At 37.9% G+C, this 26,772-nt stretch overlaps 1 protein-coding gene across 2 annotated transcripts in view; it reads right to left on the reverse strand.

The window, feature by feature from the left end:
* ARSJ (arylsulfatase family member J) overlaps positions 1–25,528 on the reverse strand; it is a 72,682-nt gene extending 47,154 nt beyond the window's left edge. Inside the window, exons 1-2 of one of the 2 annotated variants that reach the window (XM_033437754.2) lie at positions 25,407–25,528; positions 17,418–19,085 (exon numbers count right to left, since the gene is read on the reverse strand). In XM_033437754.2, the coding sequence (XP_033293645.1) occupies positions 17,418–17,818 (401 nt within the window). In that variant the 5' untranslated portion in view covers positions 17,819–19,085; positions 25,407–25,528. Of the gene's footprint in view, positions 1–17,417; positions 21,249–25,406 lie in introns of those variants that run through there. The other variant, XM_033437764.2, reaches the window with a different exon arrangement.
* Between the last annotated feature and the right edge of the window lie 1,244 nt (positions 25,529–26,772).

Raw genomic sequence — 26,772 nt, forward strand, 5'->3', positions numbered from 1 at the left:
CTGTGGGGTTGGGGTGATGGAGAAATGATTTCTGTTTACCCTCAGTGCAGTGTTCCGTCCCATTAACAGCTTTACCTCTAAATATGCATGACATTTCCTTCAAAAAAAATCTTCTGTTTAATGTTTCAAATGCACAGACCAGTCCTGACCTAGTGAATTAATTCCCTAATATTGAATCATTCTGGCCAAACATGAGTCAGAGTAATAAAGTTCCCCAAGACACTTAGCTGTTAGAACATCAGGGACATATGTGAACTTGTGAACAATTTCACAGTCTCAAGGGAGACAGAATATTTAACTTTTATGAAAGGCCAGGGTAAGAGAGAAACAGCATTTCATTTGTTTCTTATCTTTTTTAAAAAATTGAAGTATAGTTGATGTTATATATGTTATAATACAATATTATATATGTTACAGATGTACAATATAGTGATTCACAATTTTTATGTTTCATGTTTTATCTTTTATGAATTTCAACATTTATTAGAGGAACCTCAGTTTGCTATCTTTTTTTATTTATATAGGTACAACGATCAGGTATAGCATTTAAACACAAATTTTACAGACACTCGCTAATGTTTCACTTTCTATTTATTTAGCTTAATTTTTTTTAGACCATTTGGCAACTACAATCAACATAGGATTAACTATTTCATCAGAATGTTGTATATGGTTGCATAGTACCAAATAGTATTTTGTTTCTGAAAAATGGAGTACAAATATGAAGCCAAATAGCGTGGCTTAAAGTCAGAATATTCTCCACTTTGAATTTTGATTAATGCCTATTTTGGTTAATGTTACTATGATCTACCAATCACCTGAATAGAACTTTTCTGAAAACCATCTAGTTTCTCCTCTACTTCAAGCTATGTTCATTCAGGTATTAAGTAATGTCCATTCTATCACTAACTGTCTCTTAAATTTTTGTTCTCTTTTCCTCTCTTACTATTTGACTTATCAACTTCTCATTTCTCATCTGAACAACTGATTCTCCTGCTGTAGAATTAGAGAAATAATAATGAGTCATTTGAAGTATAGTAGGCATTTTATAAAGTCTACAAAGGAGAACAAATTCTAAATGTTAGTTCCCAATAACTGTTCTACAACATGTTAACTACAACTTAGTTATTGAATAGCAATTTCCTCCTACTCTTTTCTCTCTACTGGGATATTGAAATGGTATTTGATGACAAGAGAAAATCTTGAAAGTCTGACACCTGAAAAGCCTTTTCCGCTGTATAGGCATTGTGGTTTCATTATTATTTTCCACGTACCTCCATGTCCCCTCCTTTGGGTGTTAAAGTCTTGCATGCCCCCTCCACTGTAGTATTATAATACCTCAAGATTATTACTGAATTGCCTCATCTTTAAAAGCTATTATCGATTCTTTAAAAGCATCAAAATGAACATCATAATTTGTAAAAAAAAATATATGCTGTAATCAAAGCATTTTCTTTAAGAAATGTGTTTAAGAGATTGGTGGCTTTTTGTTGCTGCTCCTTCTGTGTCATTATTTTTACATTTTATACACTGATGCCTGTATTCTATATTCTTGAGAGAGATTATTGAAAAGGTACTCATTTGTAGCATTCAGTCAGTAATTCATCTTCCTTGACATGTTGGAAAATTACTCCCAGAGTAGATTAAATAGGCCTGAGTATCTCAAACAATGACCCAGGAGCCCTGGAGACTGGGCAGAGGGGCCCTGAGTCTACCTTAGAAGGAAGGGGTTGAGGGTGGGAACCCCTGCCAGCAGCTCTGCTTTATATGTTTTGTATACTGGGCTATTCCATCAAAGAAATTCACTTGAATAAAAAGTTCCACAGTTAAAAAAAAAAAAAATGGAGTTTGTAAATCACAGAACAAGTTTTAAGTCCAACAAGGAAATAAACAAATTTACCTATGGCAGGCAAACATGTGTGAACTGGCCAGCTCCTTGAGATCAAAAATAAGTAATGGAGAAAGAGACAGCAGTGTGGTTCCTGTGTAGACAGCCAGGGATGTGATACTAAAATCCTGCTTCAGAGACCAGGGGAAGGCCTTCAGCACTTGGGAAGTGAAATAACACTTATGTGACAAGAGAATGTGGCTTGACTACAGTTTCACACAAAGATTTAAAACTAAGAGACTTACAGGAGGGATCTGAAATTGCAAAAGGTTCTTTTAGATTCAGCATTCTTTAAGAAATAAATCATTGAAAAATATCTTTTGCATCAGTAAGAGATTTTTTGCAGTGCTTGTCCTTAAAATCCAAGAAAAGGAAAATGTGGGTTTGCCGTTACATCAGACAAGGTTGGACCTTTTGATCTCAATAGGAGGGTAACTAAGGTGAATGAATGGAAGCAAACATTCCTCTCAATAAACCTTTTCTCAGGGTCTGCACAGCTGTTGACTGACTCTTTGGTCCAGAAAACAACAGCAGTAATACAACTTATTCAGGGCGGTTCATAAGCTATTTAGGAAGTGCTTTACTAACTTGAAGAACAAAAAGAAGAGATCACCAAAGGGGGACGTTTTATTAAAAAATGCCTGTTTTTCTAAAAATAAAAGCAGATATTCTATTTTTAGTCATTTTAAACTGAGAAAAAAAATGGGTGTGCCTTAAATTAAAAACAATGTAATATAAGAAGTAAAGCATTAATATCATAACTCTAAAATTACAGGTGCAGGGCCAACCACAAAGCACTGTCCAGACTCTTTGGCACTGACATTAATCCAAGAGAAAGGGAGATATGTGTAGGTGTGTGCATGTTTGTTTGCAGACACTTGGTATTTGATCTGTCTGAAGGAGCAGCATTTTCAGCATGGTGGAAATAGAGGGAAATGTTGAGTTCATACTTCGGCTCTTCTTGTTGGTTTCTTTTTTCATCAACCATCTAAGAAACTCTGGATGTGCAGAGTTTGTGCCTGTAAATCCAATCCGGTAAAGTGATGGGAATGGTGAATTCACCCAGTCAATGCCATCCTGGGACAGCCTTGGGGCCCATGGACAGCCATCCTTGCCCTAAAAAGCCTCTTCCTCCACAATTACCTGTGCTGCTTTGTCTTTGTTTTTAAATATTAGTAAGTGGCTGAGCCAGAATCAAATGCTCAAATGCAGATCTTCTGACCCCCATCTACTACTCTTTCCCCAAACTATACTGTGAAATGAAATATATATATATTATATATATAATGAAAAAAAATATTACTGCAATCCTTCAAACCTCAGGGAGTCAGGCAAAGGAGAATGGAGAAGCAAAGGCTAGTTTTCATTGATGGGCTTTGAAGTGTACAATGTAATTGTCAAAGAAGTTCCTAGAATTTGTGATCAGTAGTAACTTTACCTGTTTGAGTGAGCACTTTTATTTTATTTTTTTTGATTTGTTTTTTTTTGCTTATAGCAGAATGAATGACCTTGAAGTTGTACTTGATTCCTCTTTTTCTTTCCAACCATCCAACCCATTTGTAGTCCATCCAAAAATTCTGTCTGCTCTACCTGTGGAATGTACTTAGAATTGACCCCTCTCCATCACTCCTCTCCACACCCCATCACTTCTCACACAGGTTAGTGCGATGGTCTCTTTACTAGGTCTCCCTGCTGCAAACCTTACCTCCAGGATCTATCCTCAATAATCTGCCAAAGCAATTCTGTTAACACCAAAGTTGGGTCATGTCACCCCTCCGCTCCAAGCCTTCCAATGGCTCCCATTTCACTCAGAGTGGAAGTCAAGATTCCCTGCCTTGGCCTTCATTGCACTACAGGATCTGGCTCCCTTAACCGCCTTGACCTCACCTCCTCCTACTCTCCCCTACCCCCTCTCTGATCCAGCCTAGCTGGACTGGCCTCTTGATGGTACTTGAGCACACCAGGGGTGCCCCTGTCACAGGGCCTGTGTGGTTACTGTCTGCCTGGAGCAGCAACATACGAGACTCCCTCCTTCACCTCCTTTCTTAGTGAAGCCTTCCCTGACCTCCATGATATTGCTCTCTTCACCCTTAACTCTTAACCTCTTAATTCCCATCCTGTTTCCTGCTATGTTTTCCTTCTCAGGGCATATTGCCCTCTAGCACACTATATATTTTATTTATTTGTGTCTCCTTGCACTAGAATAAATCCCACGAGAACAGGGATTTTTGGAGGTTGTGTCAACTGATATGTTTCCCAGTGCCTAGAACAGTTTCTGGCAGAGTAGGTGCTCAGTATTGAATGAATGAATGAATACTGAATGAATTTCAAGGAAACAAAAACAAGAAGCCCAATTAAATCAAGGGTCATTACCTCATGAACCATCAAATGGTAATGGGAAGCTTCATGAAGGCTTACACTGAGTTTGACAAATTAGTCAATGCATAGTTTTCTTCCCTATAGAATATCTAAGGATATGCATTTAACTTTGGGAATCTCCTTTACAAGAATGAGAAATAGTAACATTCACCTACCTCACAGATTTGTGGTGAGGATTAAGTGACAATATAAACATTTGCCTCAACAAAACTCTAAGTTACTTATGTTTTTTGTTTTGTTATTTTGACATCTGAGATCATTCAGAGCCGTATCAGAAAACAGAACTGAAAAGTTCTATTGTTGGAACCAAATCACTAAATTATTCTAGCAATTCTCAGACTACTGATCCAAATGGCCCAATTTTCTTTTAAAGGCAAACAATTACAATGAATTCCTCAGCTAATTCAGACTATGTACAACACTATAGAAAATTAGGATATACATGTATTCATCAGGAGACTGATGCAAATTAGATCAAATCCATAGTTTAATTTAAACAAGACCCTGAAATAAATGTCCACTTTCTTCAAGTTGTCATTGTAGTAGAAAAGTTCTAAAAGAAAAGAGTAGTGTGCCAAAATGTCTATCTCCTAGCATCTTTAATTTTAGGATTTAGTCCTTAGAAATTCAGTTGCTTTTTGCTCTTGAGTCAACTGCTTTGCCCAAAATAGGAATCTTTTTATCATTCATTCTATGGGAGAGCAGAAACACATTAATAGAGAAGGTGTCTCTTCAAAAGTTAGACCTTTGAGACCTGAAACAAGCTTTCAATTGTAGAACATAGGAGGAAAAATGCACTTGCAGCTTGGATAGTACTTAATTAAATAGTCATATGCACAGAGTAGGTTTTAAATAAATGGTGAAAAAAAGAGAGATAAAGATGGTAATAAATAGTCTTGGAACATTAAAGGCTAAAAGTATATTGCAGTGTTAATCAGTATGGTTTCTGACGAGCAACTTCACTATCACCAAGCAGCCTGTTAGTGATCTGGCATCTCAGGCCTCACCCTAGACCTTCTGAAACAAATTTCTGGGGAAGAGCCCAGAGGAATAAATGCTCTAACAAATTCTCCAGGTGGTTGATAATTTTATTAATAATTTAAGTATTCTTACAAATTCTAAAAGGTAAACTAATAACATTATCCTTAATTTATATGTGAAACAAATGAACAGCAAGAACAGATTCCAGTTTTCCCAAATTGAATGGGAAAGCCAGTTTGAAATGAGTTTCTGGTTCTTAGAATAACTATATTTAGGTTTTTGTTGTTTTACTTAAATAAGATATTCATTTATTTCTACTCTAAAGATAAGCTATGCAGCTATACCTAACCCCTCCTGTCAACCATCTGAATAATGTAGTGGAAAATCATAATTTTGGGGGTTGGAATTCTAGTCTCATTACTTACTATGGGATTTTGGCCAAGACACTTTACTTCTGTGAGCTTGATTTCTTCTTATGTAAAATGTGGATATTAATAATTATCCCCAAGTTATGAGGCTTAGAGAATATATTGAGATATATATATATAATACATATATAGATAAATAGATTAGATAAAATATATTAGAGAATAGTATACGTATACAAAATATATTCCTTAAGTGTCACATAAATGGTACATCTCCACTCCCAATATTTTATCTTCAACTAAATGCTTTAGCTAGAAAATGTACAATTAAATTAATTTTATAGCATTACAAAGACAACCAAACAAGGATCAAAGAAAAAACTGATTTCAAGTATTTGAGCTTATATTTTTAAGTGTGTTAAAAAATCTAAACTAAATTAAACTTTAATTTGATGAGTATGAATTACTCAGTTTACATACATTTATTATACATTTATTATGGCCTTATCTATGCAAGAACCTGATGTGTTCAAAGGATATAACACTGTCTTTAACCTCATGATGTTCAATCTCAAAGATAATTTTTAAGTCTAATAAAACAATTAAAAAATTCTTGAGCTCTTCAGATTCAAGAATATGGCACAATCTTTTTATAAATTTGTAATAAATTACAGATTTATTAAAAATCTTAAAATTAATGATCATTTATGGTATACATTTATAGTATAATATACTATATTATAATATAGTATATGTTTAGTATATTATAATATAGTATAATATATGTTTAGTATACATTATGGCATACATAATACAATTAATATAGCATCATATTATACTATCAAAATTACACTATAGATTGATAATTATAGTATAGACTAATATAGTATAAATTAATAATTAGAGCGGAGCTCGCAAGTACAGATAACTCATGAATTTTTGCTAGATAGGAGAGCAGAGAAATTGGGTCAATTAACTTTTTTGCTTTGCTTTTGTTTGTAGACAGAAGGAACTTAAATTCATTTACATGCTGATGGAAATGATTTTGTAGAGACATAAAAATTAATAACGAAGGAGAGAAATGGTAAAACTGTAGGACTCAGGTGCGTGAGGAGGGGAGAAGGAGCTCTGGGAGCCACGTGTCTTTGACGGGTTCGAACACTTCAATGCCCTACTGGAGGAAGGAAGGCAGAGACATGGCTGTCGATGCCCGTAGGTCAGGAAATGTTACACTGGTGATAGGAAAGAGATAATTCACTATTGCTTCTTTCCTCTCAGTGGAATTGTGAAGAAAAGTAATGAGCTGATGAGGGGATATTGGCAATCTGAGGAGATGAGAAATCTTGAAATAGTAGTTCTGAAGAATTGGACATATACTAGAGGAAGGTTAGAGGATCACTGGGGCATTTATGCGTGCCTATTTCCGATTTGTGGTCATGAATTTAATTTAATCGAGTATTGGTTGCCACTCAGGTTCCTGCTACTGTGTCCACCTATTGGTTGGACCTTCTCAGACTCTGAACGTTGCCAAACCATGCTTATCCAGCTTGTATGGACACTGTGCATGGAATAACCCAGTACTCTCACAGGGTCCTGTTAGTTTCCCCAGCCTTTTTCTCATCCAGATCTGGTTCCCTTACTCTCTCCAGCAAGCTGGAGAACGACCAAGTATTGAGAAAGCGTATCAATGTATCTCCTCAGCAAGGGTACAATGACCTAGCAATTATTTTCTGGCTTTTCTCCTGCCAGGTGTAGGTGGTTAGTAGACTGGTGTTGGTGATATGATGGATACATGACACTGATTCTGTCTGGTCAGTGGAGAGAAGAGTCCCATTTATTGCTTTAAAATGATCAATAATGTTCTTTGTTGGAAAAAATCATGTGCAACATGCCTTTGAATTCTAAGAATTCTATCACTTTTTTGGCTGCCACATTTTATTATACCCAAGAAAATGTGTATAAAGGTGTAAAATGATCAGGGAAGTACTGAAGGGGAGATGAGGGACATAGAAGGTCTGCAAGGATGCAATGGTGTTTCCCAGAGGAGAATGAAGAACATTCTAGCAAAGGGAATTCTGCTTAGAAGGGAACAGGGGGGTTAAGGAGCATAGCCCTTGTGGGAAAGTATAAGTACCCTGGCAGTGATAATCCACAAAGGGTATAAATGGAAAAGTGTTGGGAGATTGTACCCGAATCTTGTCAGAGGGCAGATTTTGAAGGTCCTTATATGGAATGCTTAGGAACTGGGCTTTAGTCTACAGGTAATGGCAGTTTCTAAAAGATTTTAAAGCAGGGAGTGGCATGATTTTGACTGTGCTGCAGAGATTTCACTCAGGTCTTAGGGTGGAGTGTGGATTCAAATGCTGCAGGCAATATAATCATTTAGGAAGTTAATGAAATAGTGATCATAAAGTACGTGAAATTTCAATCACCATGAAGCCTAGAACAATGTCTTATTTTAAAACTCTTTATTGCACACCTACTGAGTGGTAGTCCCTGGGGTGAGCAGCATTCAAAGCTGAATAAGATGTAGTAATGATATTCAAGAAAATGTTTTAAAATGATTGTTGATTGAAGGAATTTGAAGTAATTAATCACTGGCCTTTCCATTACCCAATTTTTAATTCTTCTCATTTAGTGTGGTACTCTTAATGTCACTGTTTAAACATACATCTACTTTTGCTTGTCACAGCCTTAGCAGGCTTCCAGCAGATTTGGCCAAGCATGACGACAGCAGAATGCCAAGTGTGACAACCAGCAACAACACACACAATCTCCAAGTGTAGAAACTTAAAAAATATACCCCTAATCACCTTCCTGGACATTTCAGAACAAAAATATACGAGAAATCCTGGTGGGTAAAATATATTAAAATTGAAACATGGAATTTAACTTTTTGTGCTTACAGATTGAAACTGGAAAAGAGATATGAGTATACCCACAGCTTTTATAAAGAACAAGTAGTCAGTTCTTTTAAAGTTAGTATGTGATTAAACATTATGGAGCTATAGCTCTAAATGTAGAAGAATGTTTACTTAAAAACTATGTAATACTTAAACGTTTTCAAACTATTTTCATATATGTTATCTCAAGTGCTATAACCTTTGAGATTATCATTATTCCTATCCTACAGATGAAAACATAGAGTCTCCGAAAGATTAAATTACTCATTCAAGGGTCATAGAAATTTGCTGAATCAGTACTGTAATTCGGATTTCCTCACTACATATTTTATGTCTTTTCTGCTCTGTCACATTGCCTGCCAGACGGAAATATTTAAATGATTGTTTGTTCATTTTTTCATTCATTCATTCGTTCCTTACATTTATTCTTTGTGCCTATTAGTACAAAGCACTAGATTGGCTGCTGCGTGATTTATGGAGGTAATAAATCAGTCTTGCTACTCAGGGGGCCAGTGTGTGAACCAGGTGGAAAATCATGCCTAATATGACAGTAATAGAAATAATTATGTAAGGTCATCATTGGAATAAGTATTTCTGGCTAAGGAATCATGGAAACCTGTATAGGGAAGGTGGTATTTTAGCTGAGTCTTAATGACTTAATGAGTGGCTGGCATTTGGGCCAAGTGAGATAGGGTGTGAATTCCAAGGAGTGGAAACGGTATGTGCAGAAGGAGGGAGAAAGTCAAGTATAAGCCGTGCTCGAGAAACAGTGAATCATTCTTTTCTCTGGAGTAGAGAGTTTGAAGACAGAAAAAGATAAGGCTAAAAATTTTTTTGAAGACAGGACTAAGGTACTTACAAATTTCATGGCAGATGGAATGGGGTGATGAAAACAACAAGGGTTTTGTTGAAGCCACACGAGTTTAGGTTCCAATATAGGTTCTGCTGCTGTATGACCACCCACAACTTGTATAACTTGTATAATTTCTCTAAAACATTCATATATCATCCATAAAATGAGGATATTTGTTAAATATGTGATACATATTTTTTGAAATAATAAAAATATTTTACCTTCAGGGTGGATGTGAAGATCAAATATCAGGATGTTTGAAAAGCAACTAGCACAAGAAGGCCCTCAGTTAAAATCACTTTCTTTCCCCATTCTGTGGTAGTCAGTGGGAACTAGGAATTCCCTAGTTTGCCGAGGGTGGTGATGTAGTGATAGTCATGTTTGAGTAAAGCCAATGTGTTGGGTGAATTAGAAGACAGAGGGAATAAGGGAAAAGACACAAAAAGTGTTTTTTGCAATACAGCACACAGGGAAATGAATGTCTCAATGAAGTTACACTCCTGGGAATATTTAATATCTGGAATGAGAAAAGAACATTGCAACACACTCTAATTATATCAAAGTAAAGTACGGAAAAAGATTACATAAAAACTAATTCCATAATATTGCTATAGGAAAAAGTCCAAATGAAACTAAATTTGAAATATAAGACGTTTTCATGCTGAGCTCCTATTAGAAGCAGGGGCTCCAAGCCTTTTTGGTCCTCCCTTCTTTGATCTCTGGGAGAGGCCATACGGATGAAACAAAATGATCCGAAACCTCGGCACCTGGATATATTTCCACCTTTCAGGACAGCTATTCAGGAAACTCACCAGAATTACCTGAATAGGGATTCACTTCAAAGGGTGTCTTTTTAAAAAGACTCATTTAAAAGTAGGGATTTTGATCATAAGGGTGTGCCAATAGCTTACTTGACCATGATTCTACTGTCAGAAAAATCCATATGTTCAAATAGGAAAAGGCAGCTATTTGTTGAATGGTGGTGTATTTTGAGCCACTCTCTTTGAAATGGATATGTGAAGTTTTAAAGCCACCCTCCCCATTTGCTCTTACATTCATTTTCTAAAGCCGAAGTGAGGCTTGGGAAAAACTCCTGTTTCTTCCAAACTTCTAACCATAAACATTTTTCTAAATATTTATGTATTAACTAAATATTTATGAATGTAATAAGTGAACTCTTAGTAACTGATCTTTATTGTGTACTCTTAAGTGGTAGAACACTACTTAAAACTAGGTCTTGGATAACAGAAGTGGATGGAAGAGGAAGCATGCATGACCCTTGATGTTTATGATCTAAGTGGGGGTGGGGGGGTAATATTTCTGAATGTACCACATGCCTATGAATTGGAATGATCAAACCCTACTCCCCTTTGCTTTCTTGAATCCTTCTCCTGTGAAAGTGACTGAAAGAATTCAATTACTTTTTCAGGGTTTTCAACACTAGGGTAATTGTTAATTGATAATTTCATATCTAAAAAGAATACTTTATAAACTACTGGGAGACACATTCCTTTGCTTCTATAGCCCACTGCAGTCCATAGAGGAGGTCTACATAGACCTTGCCTTCCTGGACCAAACCCCCAGACTTCCTGACTATGTGCCTGACTGTACACAGTGTGGCTGCAGTGGTTGGCTATGGACAAGCAGGAGGCCCAGCTCAATCAATCTCTAGAAAGAAGCTATAATTAAAACTTGACACTTAACATTTCCCAAGAGATCATCTGGAAAAAATCCCACCATACTTTTCAGGACTTTTTATTTGAATCTTCATCCTAACTCCAATCTTTCCAATGTATCTGCTTTCATTCATATTCTAATCTCTATATATCTCTGTACATTCTCTGCTCTAATTAAATCCTTCTCCCCTTCTAACTCCCTAACTCCTTCCAAGGAGCCTTCTGTTACTGAAAGTCTGTAATTAGCAAAATCCTCTATGATCTCATTTCTTTCCTGGACATTTCTTCCACCTTCTTGCTCTAGCTGATTGCTGGCTATCCTCTCAACTTAGCGCTGGTCTTCTACCCATACCCCAATTATCGAAGAGTCTGAAGCAGGGACTGGGTATCTTCTTAGTTCCTCACTGGCACTTCTACACAGTTTGGCTCCTGTTTCTTTCTTTTTTTTTGCATTATGCGGGCCTCTCACTGTTGTGGCCTCTCCCGTTGCGGAGCACAGGCTCCGGATGCGCAGGCTCAGCGGCCATGGCTCACGGGCCCAGCCGCTCCGCGCCATGCGGGATCTTCCGGGACTGGGGCACGAACCCCTGTCCCCTGCATCGGCAGGCGGACTCTCAACCACTGCGCCACCAGGGTAGCCCTCCTGTTTCTTTTTAAAGGTGCAACTTTTTTGAAAAGTCAGGCAACAGATTAGAGACTCACTATCTTTCCTGTTAGAGTCCTTTATCCAATTCCAGGCCCTGCCCTCCCACCGCTCAGTCATAGATGATTCCAGCAACTGGCTCACTCTATGCTCTTTAATACAATTTCTCCCATTATTCTTAATGGTCTAAATATCCACCCAAGTGATCCATCCAACTTCCTGCCCTTCCAATACCTTGCCTTCCTCACTTCCAAAGATGTTTTCCTCCAACTCACTTTAGCACCATTCCCCTATCATTTCTAAAAACTGCACTACTTATGAAATTTTGATTCCAAGCATGCACTTCTCCAACTACCATTATCTATCTTTTCAGCTTTCCAAGTATACTGTGGTATCCTCACTTCAACCCTAGTCAGACAGTCAATCCATTGACCCTGGCACTTTTTTAGAGAACATAAACCCCTTATAGTTTTCCCCTTTTTCTTGCCAAGTTTAGAGTCCACAATCCCACTCTATTCATTTGGCAAAGGTCCAAATCTAGTTAAATCCACCTTTTCAACAGCGCTTCTTCTGCACACAAGTACCTGAACATGGCGCAAGAAAAACAAGCGATGACTCGTCTCTGTTTAAATTTATGACCACAAATCTCAGATGGGCTCTCATTGCTGCCCAATATTTTTACAGTACTGCCCTACTTAATTCACTTTCTCCCTTTCCTAGAATATTTTCTATCTCTGTCTTTAAACCTTAAGATCCTCATTCTCATCTAATGACCTCATTTGTTATTTCACTTAGAAAGTAGAATAATTCAGAAGAGAACTACCTCATATTCTCCAAAACCAAATCTTTCAATCTCTTTGAATCTGTACATCCATACCCTCCCTTCTTTCATATTAAAGTGAGTGAACTGGTAAAGAATAGCTAAAGCATTTTGGAAGAAGAAAAAGTAAAAGGACTTACATTCCAGATATCAATATTTATTATAGAGCTATAGTAGTTAAGAGAATGTAGGATTGGCACAAGAAGAGACAAAGAGACTAATGGTGCAGAATACAGTCCAGAAACAGACCCAAACATGTATATTTATCTGATTTATGAAAAAGATGACACTGTAGTGAGGTAGAGAAAGTATGACATTGTTAATAAATAGTGTGGATCAAATGGATTTACATATGGAAAAAATATGCTTGAATCCTAACTTATACCATATTAGAAATTAATTCCAGATGAATTATAGATGTAAATAGAAAAATAAAGCTATAAAACTTAAAAAAAGGCCACTGTCATGATCATGATTTCATCAAAGATATCTCAAATAGGACATAAAGAAAAAGATTATAAATAAGCCTACAATAAAGTTAAAACCCTCTGTTCATCAAAAAACTTAATTAAGAGAGCGACGAAGCAAGCCGCAGAATGGGAGAAGTCATTTGCAATACAAATATCTGACAAAGGAATAGAATATAAAAATAACTGCCACAAATCAATAAGGAAAAGCCAGCATCTGATGAAAAAACAGGCAAAAAAATTGAATAGATACAATGAGATATCCAAACAGTCCACAAAAATATGAAAAGATGCTCAATTTCTTTAGTAACCAAGGAAACACAAATCAAACCATTATGGTATACCAGTGCATAACAACCAGAATGACTAAAATGAAGAAGACAATGCCAAATGTCAGCAATGATGTGAAGCAAATAGAACTTTCCATACATTGCTAATGAGAGTGTATAATGCTGGAACCACTTTGGGTAACTGCTGGACAGTATCTACAAAAACTGAACATACACATCCTGATAATCCAGTAATCCCACTTTTTGATAGATACCCAAGAGAAACGTACCCCTGTATTCACCAAAAAACATTTGCAAATATGTTTACGGCAGCACTATTAATAATGGTCCAACACTGGAAACAACCCATGTCTTTCAACAGAATGGATGAATAAATTACAGTATATTTATATAAAAGAACACTATTCAGTAATTGGAATAAATGAATTATATCTACAGGCAACAACATGGATAAATTTTACAAACATAGGGTTAAGAGAAAGAAGCCAGACGTGAAAAAATACCTTCTTTACAATTCCATTTATATGATGTTTGAAAACAGGCAAAATTAATCTAAGGTGTTAGAAATTGGGAGTGTGATTACCCTTGGCAAGGGTCAGGGGTTGTTTGTAAAAAGAAATTGATTTATCAAATATTCTATTACAAATACACATTATTTGAGTTACCTTTGCATTTGTTAAAAATGATCATCATGGTATTTCAAGTGGGAAAAATGAATAACAAAATAGTAAAAACACAAAATTATTGCCCAAGATATGAATTCAGCTCAGACTGCCAATCTTTCCAACTCTAAAGTCTGCATAAAACACATCTAAATTTTGCAAAACTCATAATTCTCTTTCTGAGGCCTTCACTATATTCTCTTTTAAGAAGAAATGATGTCATGTCTACATGTCTTTATTTGAAAAACTATTTTTAAAAAAAGGTGAAAAAATTACTTTGAAATAAACCAAATGTAGGCAGCTGCTTTCTCAATCAACCTTTATATTACCAGTCTAACTTTGAACACCTACACTGTTGTTTCTCAAAGTCCAGTGTACAGAACTTCTGCATCACTACCTCTCTTGGAATCTACTGCCACAACTATTTAAAACGGGGTAACAATAGTTACTACCTCATAGAATGGTTATAAAGATTAAATGAGATAAAAATGCATTATCTTGGAACACAGTAACTGCTCAGTAGATGCTAGCATTTAATACTAACACTCAATTTATATTAGTACCATTATTAGAATAACCTGGTATGTTTGTTAAATTACTATTAATTTCTGAGCTCACCCCCAGACCACTGAAGCTGAGTCATTGGTTGGGCCTGGAAATCTGCACTTTAGCTACTACCATTTGGCTAATTCCTTCTGTGCAAATTTGAGAATCACTGTCCAGAGATTAGGGCTTACTTATTTGTTCCTCACAGTTCCAATACAGGGATCTGCACACAATGAATGCTTATTGACAGGCTGGCTTATGTTCAATATTGCCAGACTGATATGACATAAATTATTAAAGAATCTGGAATTTATTAAGATTTGTGCAGTATAAGGGAATAGATTTTTACATTTTTGACTCCAGCAAAATATAAAGGGAGGATTGTTTTGTTAATAGTATCAAAAGTAGCTCCAGCTTCAATCACTTAAAACTCTTTCTTTATAAATGTGAAGATATTTGAATTCTATCATATTCCACATAACTTATTCTTTCCCTTAATATAACTCAGTCCATTTACATTTTTATTGCTTTTTTTAACTTTAGAGGATCCAGAAATCATAGATATGTACTCATGGAGAGGACAAATGACCACATTCTCTGGGCTTGCATTATGAATATTAGACCCAGAACTAGGCTTCTATAACCACTTTCTTTCTTACATCTGTGTTCATTTAAGGAAGGTTCCAGCAATTTGTCTAAAAGGAGAACTGAAAGTGCAAATGTCTTCAACTGTTTAATTCAAACAGAAATTTAAGTCAAATCACAGTAGTTATTTGAAATTTTTGTCTATAAGACAGTTATACAACTTATTACACTGAACAGAAAATTTTAATAAGGAGAATAAATCTTCTCATGAGATGTTTGCATTGAAAAGACAGGAGAGTCAACCTTTGACAGCAAAGAAAATGGAGGATTTATTTCCACCCTCATGTCTGCTTCATGTATTAACATAAAGATTAAAGGATAAAACCTAGATATTTTATCAGTGCAAGATAATGTTTAGGAACTAAAGAAGAACTTCTTTAGTGAAAAGTCTTAAACGAATGTTCTATTGTGAAAGATAAATTCATACAATTTAGTTACACGTTTTTCAATTACTCTTGGTTATCTGAATAAATCTAAATTCTATAAATTTAGTTTAAGAGGTTCAGGGAGACTTTATGACTCATTTATTTCATAAACCAAATATAAGAGTGTTTGGATTAGACATGAAGAACTTGACCCACAGGCCATCAAATGGACTTGTTATTTTCCAGCCAACAATCTTCTCCTTTATAAATACCAAATGCCCTTGACTTTCTGATGCCACAGTTAACCTTTAAAATGACTCTGAAGTACAGTGAGTCTTCTTTACTCTCCCACTAAAGAGAGGAAAGGACTGTTTTTTTTCTTTTCTGGCAGTGACGCTAACTTGTGACAGTTTGCTAAGCAGTAGAAATCGTATATTAAGCAAAAGTCTCTGCAAGACAGAGATTACTACAAAATAGTCTTTATTTTTCCAATGGATACTGGCTACTCTTATAGGATCCAATTCCAAGAACAACTTCACTGAAGCAAGGGTCCCCTGGAACTGAAATCACAAGACTCATACACTGAAACCACTAAGGCTTTTCTTCCACCTCTGTCCAGTGGCAGCTGGACCTCTGCGTCTCCTAGTTTATCTCAGTTCCACAGGCTGAATTTGGACATGCAAATCAGTTATAGTAACCTACATTCTGACAGGATAGAGTAAAAATATGAAAATGAGTGAACACCCTAAGTAGAATATTTAGCTGTTTAGCAAAGCAATGATAATACTAAAAACACTTACTTAAGCATCCTAATAATCTGCTTTTTCTTAGAGTTAATCAGAAAATTCCCAGATGTGTGAGGAGCAGCAGAAAACTTCAGATGACGTTTAACTCATGCTGAGCATTTACAACTGTTATCTTCTCCCATTTTGAGAACTACCCTGGTAATTACACATTGCCTTCCTTAGTGATCCTGTCAGAGAAAATTACTTATCAAAGACCCAAATAGAGTCACATGTACACTGGTCAGATTTTACACTGCCTTCCATACGTTTCTTTGGCCCCTCTTCTCTCTGTGATTACCTGTGGCTTTGATTATTCAGTCCCAGATTTAGGAATAAACCAAGAGGGACTTCCCTGGTGGCACAGTGGTTAAGAATCCGCCTGCCAACGCAGGGGACACAGGTTTGAGCCCTGGCCCGGGAAGATCCACATGCCACGGAGCAACTAAGCCCATGCGCCACAACTACTGAGCCTGCGCTCTACAGCCTACAAGCCACAACTACTGAAGCTCATGTGCCACAACTAATGAAGCTCACGCGCTTAGAGCCCATGCTCTGCAACAAGAGAAGCCACCCCAATGAGAAGCCCGCGCACTGCAACCAAGAGTAGCCCCTGCTCACTGCAACTAGAGAAAGCCCATGCACAGCAACAAAGACCCAACGCAGCCAAAAATAAATAAATTTATTAAAAAAAAAAAAAAAAGAAGAAATCAAGAGTCCAGAAAAAATTTGGTCTGTTTTTCTTATCAATGATGGTGACTGTGAATTCTATTGTGACACCTGAAACAAAATCTGAACATGCTCAAAAGCCAAAATAGATTTAGAAAAGGAGAACACTTCTGGAGACCTCTGGTTGGTAGGTGGGAGTTTACAAGTTCTGATCTCATTTTAAAACTCTGAAGGCCCTTCACAGCAGGCTCTGAGAGTAAGAAAAATGAGACTAAACTAGTGATGAGACTTTCAAGATCATCAACAGGACATCCATTTTAATTCCCACCACAACTAAATGCATTTGATCCATTCATTCATTCACTCATTCATACATTTAGTTCTCCATATCTTCTGCAACTCCAGTAAGTTAGGAGCTGGATCATAATTAAGTGCTTAATATATCTCCGAGGAATAAATATATGAAGCAGTAACACTTACTTTCCAGTAATAAACTGACTCCTGGACGGTGTGCAAATAGGCTGGACATAGTAGTTCTCCAGTTTAACTCCTTCGGCAGCAAGCTTGTCAAGAGTGGGAGTCTTTATCTCCGATCCGTGGTAACCCACATCTCTAAATCCCTGATCATCCGCTAGGATGAAAATGAGATGGGGCTGGGAGATGGTAGTTATGCTGGGCTCTGGTCTCTCTCCAGTTTGAGGTCGCATAGCCCCTTCCTCTTCCTCCTCCAAGCCCTGGCCCCAGGACAGGTAACCGTAGGTGAGGAGGCTGAGGACCCAGAAGCCTGCCAGCACCCCCATGGCTAGCATCTTTCCGGGCCAGACCCAGGCCTGCGGAGGAAGTGGCGGCGGCGGAGGTCCCGCGCAGCCCCTGGGGGCCATTCACTCTGGTCCCGGCTGAAACTCCAAGGCAGAACAACGCACCGCGCGCCGCCGCTGGCGCACACATGCACGCAGGAGGGGTAGAACCAACAGGCGGTGGAGGTGGAGGGGTCTCCGCCTGGAAAGAAGTCCGTGCTCCTCTCAGCTGTCAACACGTCCAACAACTTTAATCTTCTACACGTGGTGGCTTAGGGGATGGGACGTGTCAGAGACCAAGGAGTCGCTTTTCTCCATCAGATCGCACTTTTTCCTCCTCCTCCTCGCTCCCCAAAGTAGCTTCTACACAAAAAGTTAATGCCTCCACCCAAAAGTTCTCAAGAGAAAAAAAAAAAAATCAAGTAAGGAATTGATAATCACCTTGGGCAGGAACTTTTCGTAGCCATAACTTTTCGCCCTCGAGGTGGAGGAGTGAGGTTCTCCCGGGGGCGCGCGCACCGTTGGTTGCGGGGTCGACCGTAGGTCCGGCAGTCCGGTCACCTGGAAAGTACTGGGAAGTGGAACCGCCGAAAAAGAGCTCTTACCCATGCAGATAACAAGCAGCATGCAGTGAACCGGCCTCCGGATCACTCTCTCCACTTTTCCAGAGCTATTTCTCTCGGTCTTCTCCGAGGCGTTTGCCAATCTCCCCGACACTCACCAGGCGGCGAAATGACAAAAACAGCCCGCTTTACTGATCTCCCTCCACCGCTGACCACCTCTTCTCCGCAGGAACTTCGAGCAGCGGTTCCTTCTCTCCGCTGCTGGAGCGCACGGGGACCGAAGTGGGTCCCTGACCCCGTGCACGCTCCACGCCAAGCCCACTTGGTCTCCGCGGGGTTGGTGGCCCGGCGGAGGCGCCGCAAGCTGCGTGCGTTTTGTCAGAGAACTTACTTAGTTTTGGCACTCGGAGTTCTCTGCTGCCTCCACCCTCTTTTCTCTCCAGTGAATCACAGAACTGTACTCTCTGCTTTAGCTCCCCCAGGAAGAGGGGGAGGGGTAAAGCCGGTTTAGAGGTTTGATCTTTTTCCTTTTCGGGAGGAGGAGGGAGGAGGGAGGGGAGGTTTTGCCGGAGAGAGAGCTGCCCGCTGCTTGAGCCCTGCTGGATCCAGGGGGATCCGCCTGGGCTACCGCTTCCCTGGGTCTCGAGGACTGCCCTCCATCCTCCGGAGAGGGGGAAAACGGCGGCGGGAACGGGGAAGGGTGAAGTGGGCGCTTCTCCTCACGGGTCTGCAAATCAAGAGACCGCTCTCCCATTCCGAATGCTGTGCATGCAAACTTTTTCTAGCTTCTGGAGGGAGTGAGAGAGGAAGAGCAGGAGAAACAACAAATTGCGTAGATAACACTCCTTCCTTCCTCTTCTGGTTTTCCTTTTCTAGTCTCTCTCCTCCCCCCAATTTTTCCTACTTCTTTTATTCCCGCCTCCTTTTTTTTTTAACAGTCCCGACTACAAGTTAAGTTGAATTCCCTTTCCCTATTGCTGGCCTTTACAGCCTGACTTCCTCATTAGCGTCTCTCTACCCGAAGATACTGAAATCGCCTTCTCCTTACATTTCCACAAACTGACCCTTAGCGTGTCTCAGCCAAGAACATGGGGAGGAAGAGGAGTTACACATCTCCCCCTCAGGAACCACGAGGCCGGTCTGCACTCCTGCAGTACAGAAACCACCATTTCCCATCTAGAAATTCGGGAAACTTTGTCCCCCCCGCGTTTTTTTATAACTATGTGTAGTAAAGCAAAAGCTTGTCCTGATTATGAAGATATGCCTGCTTTTACTAGAGTCCTGTTTTTAAATCCCTGCTCAAAGACAGGAATGGGATTTATAGTATCTGTAGGGGGAGGCAATTAATGCCAAGAGCCACTGAGACATGCTTTCTCCCCTCCCCAAATTCATTCAGTAGTTATTTATTGAGCACCTACTATATGCTGGCACATAAAATGTCAGATTCTCCCAATTGCCTAGGTATAAATCTAAGTTTCATTTAGCCATTTACTTATTTTTATTTATCTACTTATTTTATTGAAGTATAGTCGATTTACAATGTTATATTCTGTCCTGCTGCTAAAGTTCCTGTTAAGTTTCTAAGCAAAACATTAGTCAAATGGAAATTTAACACCGTTGAAACTTGTAGTGTGCACTATGCAGTTATTTTTGCTAACATGTGTAGCCTTCTACTAGTCTGTTCTCTTCCCTGAGGCCATTCTGGTTAGTCTGTGGAGAGATGGGCAGTTTTAGAAGACCAGCTTGGAAATGTGATCTTGTCAATTCTGTGAGTTAAATCACCAAATGTGTAATGAGTGAACTGAGTATTGGGAGATTGAAAGCACTGTGAGGTAATGCTCCCTGCTCTGTGGGTCTAGCCAGGTGCTTGAGTAGAAAAGATGAAAATAAACATTCAGCTCAATCCAGGTACTTTTAGTTGGGGAGGGTCAATGACATAATACAAGAAGTGTCCGTGTTGCTATACAAGAAAGAGGGCCATTTTCAGTTCAGATTTCAAGCAAGAGTAAAAAAATAAACGTTAACATTTACCAAATACTTACCATGTGCTAACCATAACACTCTATGTACTGATAAACACACACACACACACATATCTGTAAGTATTTATACACTGTTTTATACACTTTGCCTCCTTTCCTTCTCCACCAACCTTATAAGATATCCACCCATTCAACAAATATTTGAGGAGCTGGGCCAGTGCTGGAAGCTGGAAATATAACCGTGAACTACGTCAGGTATAGCCTCTGCTCTAGTGGAACTTACATTGTGGTAGGGAAGAAATATACTGATAAACTAATCATTCCTAAACTCTAATACCTACTATTCTGTGGTATTCTGTATAAGTATCCAGATAAGTATTCAAAAGAGAAGGAACAAAATTCCAAGACACTTTAAAACAAAGTAAGCTGACTTAGTGTGGTTAGTGGGTAAGGTGGTACAAGGAAGTAACCTTAAAACTGAGGGAGATGTTATATTGTTTATTATCCTCTTTTGCAGGAAATTTAGACTTAGAAATCTGTCTGACTTTAAAACCCATATTTTTCAAAAGCTGTTCTTCCCACAAGTGGCTTTAAGATGTTTTCCAGCCATACAGCACAGAAAGAACACAGCTGCCAGAGTCAGAGAATTCTAATCCCCACACAAGGCATGCAGACTATCCACACACAGGATGGAAAGGCAGAACTCAGCCCTAAAAAAGCCATTTCTGGAGTAACACTAAAGGAGACTAAGAACTACTTACAGTTAGTAATAAGAGCCAAGAAACAAGAATGGTCATGCCATGGTAGACCAAAGGAGATGTGACTCAAAGGGGAAAATCCATCAGCTGAGTGCCCCACCCACGGTAGGATATAGGTAAGGATTCTTTCCACATACATAAGACTTGAGAATGAAATCATAGGCTGTTGAATGGCCTATGCTTTATTGTACCTATATTGATATTTTAAATACATAAACTTTGCATTTCTAATTATAGGATTGGTTTCATGCACTCTAAGCAATAGTTTTAACATCCTCATTAAATCCCAAGTTAAAGACCCTCAATAACTTATGGTTCTTTCCTGAGCTGGCATCTTGGTGTTCAGGCATCAGGTTCCCTTGTGGAATCACATCTTAGGTTTATTTTGGCTTGGATGTGGTCACATTGCAAATACACTACTCTAGTTATGGAATGATTATATAAAAATTAAAGATACTATTTGATTCAGTTAAAAAGATGAGAAAAGCAGAATTGCTTAGAGGTGAAATTAGTGTGAACCAATTATTCAGGTAAAGCTTAATCAGGAGATGGGATTGAAGCTATGCCTTAAAGTATGATGGAAATTTGGAAAGGAGGAGAAGTTAAAGGAAGGACATTTCAGATAAAAGGAAAGAGAATACCAACTGGCCAAGACACAGTTGGACTGGGAGAGTTTGGGAAATAATGTTAGAATGTTCAAGTGACACCAGATATTGAAGGACTCTGAAAAGCTATGAAGGGATGGACCTTGATTCTGAGGGCATTAGGAGTGATGAGGTCCTTTAAACAGGACATAATATGATAAAATATTCTACTAAATCTTATTTAGGTTATTTCTGGGATTTGTAGAGATAGAAGCTACAAATGAATTGCTTCAGTCCATAAAAGTTTGAAGAGTTGTAGTTTTACCCTGAGAAGACTAAGTCTATTGAAGTTTTTTGTTTTAGAGCAAGACGTGATGAAAAATATAAGAAATCACAGGATATTTTTAGGGAGAGATTTGAGGGAGTAAAGACTAGACTCACACAACTGCCACAATGTGTAAAATTTCTACAGCAATATATATTTTAGGATAAAGAACTATGCTATGGCTACGCCATCTGATGGGAGATGGGCATTCACTGAAAGTTTAGAAAGAAGTAAGTAATCAACTAAGAGGAACACATGGGACAAAGGAATAAGGGACACAAGATAGGACCTCCTTTGATTGGATAATGTTAAAGGAAAAAAAGGAGTAGGGTAAATTGGCAGGATGGTCACTACTAGAGAGGGGAGATCAGAATAAGGCACCACAGTGTGGCCTGGGGCTCCCCAGGGGACAGACCAAGGGTAGTAGATGGCTAGGAGTGGAGGGTGGAATGAAGGAGTGGATATGAGGAGCCTATCAGTAAATAGAGAAGCTAAGAAAAATCACAGATAAGCAGTAAAATGTGTAGTTGCACAGAATTTCTTTGAAACATTTATGTTAAGCCTCACCATAAAGATGACATTTCCTGTAGCACAGTATGCATGGACAGAATTGCCCTAGCTTACAAATTGCATACATATAAACAAGTTTTGTTTTTTGGTGTTTTTTCCCTAGTAGGATAGCATGCCTACTACACTGTTTCCTTTTCTTCTGTAGGTTATTTATTTTCAACTAAACATGTACTCAGATGCTTAAAAGATACAGCTAATTTTTAAATGCAGCTTTAAAAAAATGTGAAAATGGTCAATCTAGGGATCTACAGACTATTAAAAGATTTAAAATCCTAATTGGTGCTTGTTTGGGTTTATAAGTATATTAAGTTCTTAAAAATGAAGGCTATTACTAAGTTTAAGTTCATACACAAATTGTCTAAAACAAGTTTGTCCTAATATAGTCATCTTCACATGAATTCCATATAATAAACTTATTAATCATTATTAACTCTTTTTGAGGCTATGGATCTAAGGCTACTTTGAGCCATTGTCACAAGAAACAACAGCTCGCTGAATAAGACCAAGTAGGATGGTTAAATGCCTGGTTTAGTAATTGAGATCACTTCCCCTTTTATGGAAAGTCTCTGTTGAAATAAGCTATAATAATTTATAAAGAAAACATGAGACACCAAAGTTTCAACTGTGTAAAACTGTGGTTACCCAAAAGTAGCAAGGTTTTTTACATGAGAAATTCAGAAAATCTGAAGTCTCAAAGAAGAGATCTTTCTTCCATTCTATAAACATCTTTATGTGAAAGCAGACTTTTAAACAAAATGTTTATTATGGGAAAGCATGGTAATTTCTATAATTTTAAAATCTGTTTTATTGATTAAATTGTAAATAAAATTCTATATCATTTATATAGCAATTTTCTGTTTACAGTATCAATTCCTAAGCCTGGCTGCTCAACAGAATCCTTTAGTGATTTTTTTAAAAAGGAAATTCCCAGCTCCACCCAAAACCTAAATCAAAATACCCAAAGTCTGAAAATATCTATATTAGAAAAAACTTTCCGGGTGATTCTCATGTGTGTTGAGTTTTGAGCACCACTGATTTAGAACCTAAAGCATCAAGAAGCTTTAATGCGATTGCTTAATGGATAAGGTTGGTGCCATCTACCAAATATAATATGGGAAACACAGCGGAAAAATAGGTGGATAAGTCTAGAGTCAGCACATCTGAGGACTGAGCACCTAGTTCCTGTAAGATGGCAGGAAGAAGCACAGTTGGGATATGGCTAAACCACCAGGATCTAGAAAAGAAGGGAGAGGCATTAAAGTCTACGGGGGTGATTATGTGGGACAGCAGTCTGTGCAGGCATTGGTGGATTCAGAAACACTCAAAGGGAAGACCAGCAGGAAGAGCTAAGTTTGGAATCCAGCTCCTCCATAGATGTCTTTGGGTAAAATTCCTGTTACTATCCCTGTGGCATGGACCAAAGGTGTAGGGTGCTGACCTCCTGATATTGATGTGGTGTGGTGTCTGGTCTCAATGGGGCTAGACAGATGTGAAATCCAAAGTCAAGGCTCACCAGTAAGAGTAAGTGCTTGATCAGATATCCAGGGAAGTAGCATATTCCTGATTATGGACTTTATGAATCTATAACAATCATATGAATTTAAGAATATAAGAATCAATTGAATCAAAGAATAAAAATTGTATGAAATTTATAAGATATTCAGTAGTAAAATAAATAGAAGTTAGTGACTGGAGAAAAAGAATGAGGGAGGAATGAATGATTATACCTAGTTTCTGGCCTGGAGAAATTGAATGAATAGTGGTACCATTTATAATGGTAGGAGTCATGAAAGCACTAGCAGGTTTGGGAGTAGACAGCAAATAATTACTTTAATGTTGTTGAATTTGAGGTCTGTGAGCCATCTCAATGAAGGAGTGCAATAGTTAGGTGGATATATGGGTCTGGACCTCAGGGAATAGGGCAGAACAGAAAATTTCATCCACACCTAGAGTGGGTAAAATTTCCCAGAGAAAGGTGGAAAATGGGAGTGAGAAAGGGCCTAGGACAGAACTATTTAAGGATAGGGAAGATAAAATGGGGCCCACAAGGAGACTAAGAAGTAGCAAGAGAAATATAACGGCAAAGGGGGCGACATTTATTGAACATTACTTAATAATGGCATGGTGCCAGCACTATATGAAGCGGTTTTTCATGAACCGTCTCAGTGCTCTTCACAACCATACTTTACTTATACAGGTGTTATTATTTTATAACAAAGTGGGGAGCAAGAGAAGGACATCAGAGAGAATAGTATATCAAATAGCCAAGAACCAGAGAACCAGCACACCAGGAAGTGGGAGAGGTCAATAGAGTCAAGAGTAAAGAGGACAGTGAGATAAAGAACACAGTAGGTGTTAGTTCATTGGGATAAGTTCTCTGCGAATAGCTTACTAAAGCTTATTTCTCATCTGTGTTTACCAACATTGACAATGATAAAGCTCTAAAGTTTTGAAGTATTGATAACAAAGTAGGTTGAAAAATAAAACAAGGTTTTAGTCCAAAATCTATAAAGAAAAACCCTAATAATCATCAAATAATATAAATGTTAGAATAAACTAGATGAGACGTGTGGAGTCCTTACAAAGAAAAGTATATATTTATATTGGAAGATGAAAAAATTTGAATAAATGGTTTTGAATAAACTTTCTTCAAAACGAAGTACCAAATATTGTAAAGATAGTTAAAAGCATGCATCTAGCGCCATTCTGCCCATTTGCTAGCTAATAAGTTACTTATCTTCTCTTTGCCTCATTTTTCTCATTTGTAAAATGGGGATAGTAACAGTACCTAATGGATAGTGTGGCATATTACTTAGCTGTTGCCAAACAGTGCTGCTTAACAAACCACTCCAAAACTCAATGGCTAAAAACAACAATAATTTAGTCTTACAGGTCTGTGCATCTGCTGGACCAGCTCTGCTCCAAGTGTTTCCCATCTCCTGCGTTCAGTGGGATAGACGCAGGTTCTTCTCATGGCAATGGCTGAAGCACAGAGAGCAAGCCCAGCCAAGCAAGCACATACCAACACTCAGCTTATCTCCTCATGTGCCATTGGCCAATGCAAATCTTATGACCAAGCCCAGAGTCAAGGGGTAGAAAATACACCCTTCCCAGGATTAGGCCAGGACAAAGCTGTGGATACAGGAAGAGTTGAAGAAATAGGGCCAATAATTAAATAGACCAAAGTTGTTTTTTTTTTTTTTCAAAGTTGTTTTGAGAATTAAATGAGTTAATATTTGAAAAGCACATAGAACAATGCTTGGTCCATTGTAAGCATTATTAATGTTTGTTTTAATTTGCTATTACTATGATAATTATTCCTAAATTATAAATTATTCCTAAGTTTAATGAGTTTAATGTCATTGAGTCAAAACCTCTATCTGATGATAATTCAGAACTCAACATAAGGTAATCTCAAGAAGAAGAGTTATAGGAAGGCCCCAGCCTTACCAGGTAGTAGAACATATTATTGTACAACAATAATTAAACACTGATTAATTAAAGAAAGAAGAGGCCAAAAATGGATTTGATTTTATAGGAAAACATATACGAAAATAAACTTTTCAAAATGAAAGGTTAAAGACAGAGTGATGAACATAATACTTGGATAATTATGTAACCATACTAAAAAAAATGAAAAATTAGCACACACCAAGAGAAAAACATATCTAGTTGAAGTTGGAGAGCTTAAAAAAATTTAAATGAAGGAAACTCCAACAGAAAATTTAATTGACTATATGTCAGGTATATGGGGAAACTTTTATTTTCAGTTTTTAAATGATACAGAAATTTCAATGGTAAATGACTGATTATGAAATACTTTTAACAGACTATTACATCAGAAGTTTTAATAAAGGTGCCAAGATTCAAGCTGTGATTTTCCAAAGAGGTATGCCAGAACAAGATACCAGTTTTCAAAGGAGATTATTAAAAACAAGTTTGACAACTCTTAAAATTCTCACCCATGCCAAGGCAACAAAGGGTCAGAGTGTGTGGAGATTAGAAAGGATTTGTGAAGACATATTTTTATAAAGTTGCTGGTGTGCCCTGAGAACACCTAAACCTGCCTCTAAACCTGCCTACATGGGTCCAAGGTGGGAGATACTGACTCTGAGGTCCTGTGGTCTGGTACCTGGTTGTTGCTTGAGACACATCAGGACAGGGTGTCAATGAACCAAAGGAAAAGAGGGGTTTACAGGGGCTGGCCAGCTCTCCCAGAGTTTGGTGGGGCAAAGGATGCTTGAGTGTTCCCTGGA

This window comes from Orcinus orca, chromosome 4, assembly GCF_937001465.1.
Source record: "Orcinus orca chromosome 4, mOrcOrc1.1, whole genome shotgun sequence".
NCBI classification, from domain to species: Eukaryota; Metazoa; Chordata; class Mammalia; order Artiodactyla; family Delphinidae; genus Orcinus; species Orcinus orca.